Below are 5045 nucleotides of genomic sequence, written 5' to 3' on the forward strand. Positions count from 1 at the left end.
GACACTCAGTGCTCTCATTTCCGCCCCCTCCATCCTCGAGGTTTTGTATAAGCTTGTACCTTTAACCAGACAATCTAAAGAGCCATTCTGTCTCTTTGGACCAACACCTGCCAGGTACCTGGACTCATCTGAGGCCTGGGTGGCCACAGTTCTCTCTTTGTTGCTCAAGCCCAAAGGAAACGGCCTTCAGGGCAAGGGCAGCATCTTCTCTTTTATCTTCAAGGGAGAGTGGAACCGAAGGGATGACCCCATCCCAGCCAGGAGGGGTGCATTAAACCACATCAGTTGGGAAGCCACAGAGGGCTTAGAGGTGAGATGGTGTGGAGGAGAGCTCAGGCAAGAAGCCCTGCTTTTAGGAAGATTGTAAATTAAAAATAAACAGAGTGTCCCTGCTCACTCTCCTTGATTTCTGCATGTAATGTGAAACAACAGAGCCCCAGGCACAATCCTTCTGCTTCCTTCTCTGATGCGATGTTCACAGTTCCCAGCTGGAAATAACTTCAGGCGGTCACAGACAGACTTTTACTCCTGAGTGGGCATCTCATTTAAATCCACAAACCTCAGACATCAGTCTCCTAGATCCTCCTCCTCCCCTCTGTCTCCCAAACTTGAATGTGCCCCAGAACTAGCCATCAAGCTTGCTGTGGTCGTGGGGGCCATGTGGTTGTGGACCACCAGTCTACCCTGGTGAGGACGCCAAACCACCAGTCTTTGGATTGTTCAGCAGAAAAAAAAAAAAAAAAAACAACAACAGCAGGAATCAGGAACCCCTGGTGGATAGCTAAGCCCAGAGAGACCTTGCAGCCAGCGTTACACCTGCTGTGATGTTTTGTCAGTATCATCTGATGACAAGGGAACAAAGGGATTTGTTGTGAATTTAGAGATTACTCGGGGCAAGGTTACAATCGGTAGAAACCAGCCCTTAATGTGGACAAACAAACCCTTCCAGCCTCTCTCTGCCTCCATCCGCCACAAAGGCAATTCACCTTTCTCTGCTTCACCATGGTTTGGTGGGGGTGTTGGGGGTGGGATGGGAATATAATAATAAGGTGCTGCCTCCTCCCTCTGTGATTTTCCCACCAGGGCTACACTTTTTCGGAGAGGTCTCCTGTCCCGGAGAACCAGGCTTGTTTCTTAGAGCTGACAACCATGTTAAGTAGGGCTTAAAACCTGCAGACAAAGACTGGGAAACCCAGCCCCAGGAGACAGCAGTGGGGCTGCGGGCAGGAGGGAGGAGGGGAGGGTCTGGTCATCATTTGCCTTTTAACTCCATCCACATTAGACCCGCTGACAGCTGGGTCTAATGCCATCTGGGAGTGTCTGTGTTCTAATCACTTGAGACAAACAGAATTCACCCCTCTGTCTTCAAGGCACAGAGGGGATCCAGCAAAGAGATGTCAGTGATCAAACCATGAGCTTTCCAAGTCCTCCTCCGCCCCAGTCAAGTTTGCTCTGACTCCAGAACCATAAACAGTGAGGAACAGACTTTTTTTTTTAATTTCCAAAGATACATCAGCTGTAGAAAAACTAACACTTGCCTTAAACGAGTAACATTTTATTTCCTGGGATAAAAATTCAAGAGGATGAATTATCAGAAGTCTTCCTCCTACATCATTAAAATGCTTTTCATAGAAAGTTACAAGAATTAAGGCGAACAGAAAACAGTTAGACTTGCCTTTCTTCCAGAGCATTGCCTGCCTCAGACACAAAGCACCGATACTACATCTCAGAAAAGAGAGAGGCTTACTGACACAGGAACTAGAATGGCTGGACCAGGGTCTCTGGCTGTAATGTAAGTATTGCAGGAGAACGTCACAAAACCCATCTCTTCCATATATATAACATATGTCTTGAAAATATATCCAAAATATCTCCATCTGAACTGCGGTACGAAAATCCACTCTCCAGCCATAAAAATAATATTTCCCCTTATACACAAATATACTCATCTGTAAAGCCAATCTGGAGCACAGGGATGTGAGGAGGGGTTTTACAAAATCCCTGGAGATCTGGGCTATTTAAAGTCGTTTTTGTTTGGGTTGTCCCTCTGCTGGGTATAGGAAACTGGCTACAAAGACGTCCATCTCACAGCGCTCACCATTTCAACAGCTCCTGCGTCATGGAATGTGGTAGTTTTTAAAAATAGGCGACCCTTGGGGTCATGGAAAGAAGAGGGAAAATGAGGGGATCAAGGTGGAGGGGGAGGCAGGAGGGGAGCAGTGAGAGAAGAGGGACAGACCCAGGTACCAGGGTGGGCTTGAAATACTCTGCGGTGTCAAGTAGCTCCCCAGGGTCAGAAGGTCTCTGCTGTCTCCAGCCTGCAGCCAGCTGTCCTCCTGGGACCCCCTTACAAATCCGTCTCCCGACTGGTGTCCAGGCAGAGGGCATATAGCGATCTCCGCAAATCCACGTTGCTTTTGGCCTTGAGGTTACACTTCTCCAGGGAGCAACTGCCCCTTCGAGAGCCATCTGCGTTTTCCAGGGACCCTGCCGCCTTGCAGAGGGACCCCTTGCTCCAGCTGGCCTTTCGCTGGCCTGCGCCGGCGGGTCCAGCCCCCTGGCTCTGACTGCCCTGTTCTTCCTTAAGGGCTGCCTGCTCCTCGTGGTCCGTCTCCCGGTGGTAGAAGTAGTTGAAGTTGGAGACGATGACGGGCACGGGCAGGGCGATGGTGAGGACCCCAGCGATGGCACATAGGGAGCCCACGATCTTGCCCCCCACGGTGACGGGCCTCATGTCCCCATAGCCCACTGTAGTCATGGTGACCACCGCCCACCAGAAGGCATCCGGGATGCTGGAGAAATGGGTCTCCTGGTTGTCGGCCTCCGCGAAGTAGACAGCGCTGGAGAAGAGGATGACCCCAATGAAGAGGAAGAAGATGAGCAGGCCCAGCTCCCGCATGGAGGCCTGCAGCGTCTTGCCCAAGATCTGCAGCCCCTTGGAGTGGCGGGACAGCTTGAAGATGCGGAACACACGGACCAGGCGGATCACTCTGAGGATGGCCAGGGACATGGCCTGCTGCCCGTTCTGGCCGCCCCCGCCCCCCGGCTGCTGCTGCTCCACCAGCTCCGTGCCCAGGGTGATGAAGTAGGGGAAGATGGCCACCACGTCGATGATGTTCATGATGTTCCGAGAGAACTCGGCCTTGCTGGGGCAGGCGAAGAACCGCACTAGCAGCTCGAAGGTGAACCAGACGACGCAAGTGGTCTCCACGATGAAGAAGGGGTCAGCCAGGGTCCTGGGCAGGAGAGGCGCCACCGTGGGGCCGGAAGGGGGCGCTGCGGCCCCGCTGCCATTGGGCCCCCGGTGGGGTCCCGGGGGCTGGTGGGGGACCGGGGGATGGCGCAGCAGCTCGCGTTCATCCCGGAACTCGGGCAGCGTCTCCAAGCAGAAGGTGATGATGGAGATGAGGATGACTAGGACCGAGACGATGGCGATGGCCCGTGCGGAGCCCGAGCTCTCCGGGTACTCGAAAATCAGCCACACCTGGCGCTGGAACTCGTTGCGGGGCAGGGGCTTCTCCTCCTCCTTGATGAAGCCCTCGTCCTCCCGGAAGCGCTCCATGGCCTCGTCCCCCAGCTGGTAGAAGCGGATCTCGTCTGCGAACACGTCCAGGGAGACGTTGACCGGCCTGCGAAGCCGGCCCCCCGACTGGTAGTAGTAGAGGATGCCGTCGAAGCTGGGCCGATTGCGGTCGAAGAAGTACTCGTTCCTCAGCGGGTCGAAGTAGCGCAGGCGCTTGGCCGGGTCCCCCAGGAGCGTGTTGGGGAACTGCGCCAGGGTGCCCAGCTGCGTCTCGAAGCGCAACCCCGAGATGTTGATTAGGACGCGCTGGTGATGGAGGGACCCCGGGCCCAGCACCTGATCCCCCGCCACGCCCAGGGCGGGGTCGCCTTCCCCTTCCTCTTCCTCCGGGGGCCGCGGGCTAGCCTGGGGCAGCTCCTGGCGCGGTGGTGGCGACCGCCGGCCTCCCGGGTCTTCGCCCCTCTCCGCGCCGCTGCGCCTCCTGGGCGCCGGCCGCTTGGGTCCATCGCTGAGTGCGGCCGTCGCCGAGCAGCGGAGCTGACCCGCCGTGGTCCGGGCCTCCTCTCCTCCCCTGACGGTCATGGCACCGCCGTTCTCCAGGGGCACCAGGGCGATCTCCATGACCCAGGGGTAGGGGGCATGCTGCGCCCCTGCGGACCGGTTCCCGCGCCCCCCTCACCCGCAGGGCGCCCCGCGCCGGACTCCTCTCCCGCCGGCGGCCGGCCCCGCTGTGAGGCGGGCTGGGTGGCTGGCGCGGTCCCCTCGCTGGGTCCTGACGTCAAGAAGCCGCTGCCCTGCGCTCTGCCTCGCTCGGTTCTGGCAGCCCGTTACCAAGCAGCCAAAAGCCGCCTTCCAGCCGAGGCAACCTTCAGCCGCAGGCCCGGCCTCCACCCCGCGCGGCTCCCCGCCTCCCTCCCGCCCTCCCCTCCTCCTCCTGCCCTCCCCTCGGGGCACCGAGACCGCGGGTGTCTTCCCGAGGGCGCAGCTGGGGCCCCCGGGCGAGGGCGGGAGGAGCTGAGCTGGGCGCAGCCTGCAAGGGGAAGGGAGAGGATGGAGGAACAGGTTGTACCGAGAGCGCTGCAACCAACTCCCAGGGCGGCCAGATGAGAATAGTTCTGGATTTCAGTTCACCTGGGAACCCGCTGATCGCCGAGTGGACTCTTGGGAAATGAATCCTCCTGTGTTGGAGAGATGCGAGTACAGGATGAGCCGGGGTTCGAGAGAAGGCGGTCCTTTGGAGGAATAACGGTTCTCTCTTCTTTGGGAAAAATTACAAACAGGAGGGTGAGAGGCGGAGCTATGGGCCTTGAGAGGAAAAAAATATATATGTATATGTATATGTGTGTATATATATGTATATATATAGGCTTCCCCGTTGACTCAGAATATAAAGAATATGCCTGCAATGTGGGAGACCCCTGTTCGATCCCTGGGTCAGGAGGATCCCCTGGAGAAGGGAACAGCTACCCACTCCAGTATTCTAGATATATATGTATCTTCAGACGAGTGGAGAAGCCTGTCT

The 5045-nt window shown here is 56.8% G+C and overlaps 1 protein-coding gene across 1 annotated transcript; it reads right to left on the reverse strand.

The window, feature by feature from the left end:
* Positions 1 to 1539: 1539 nt before the first annotated feature.
* On the reverse strand, positions 1540 to 4419 carry KCNA5 (potassium voltage-gated channel subfamily A member 5). Its single transcript, XM_020882663.2, has one exon. The coding sequence runs from the start codon at positions 4142 to 4144 to the stop codon at positions 2348 to 2350; it is 1797 nt and encodes a 598-aa protein (XP_020738322.2). The 5' UTR covers positions 4145 to 4419; the 3' UTR covers positions 1540 to 2347.
* Between the last annotated feature and the right edge of the window lie 626 nt (positions 4420 to 5045).

The sequence above is a fragment of the Odocoileus virginianus genome, chromosome 23 (genome assembly GCF_023699985.2).
Source record: "Odocoileus virginianus isolate 20LAN1187 ecotype Illinois chromosome 23, Ovbor_1.2, whole genome shotgun sequence".
In the NCBI taxonomy this organism is placed as follows: domain Eukaryota; kingdom Metazoa; phylum Chordata; class Mammalia; order Artiodactyla; family Cervidae; genus Odocoileus; species Odocoileus virginianus.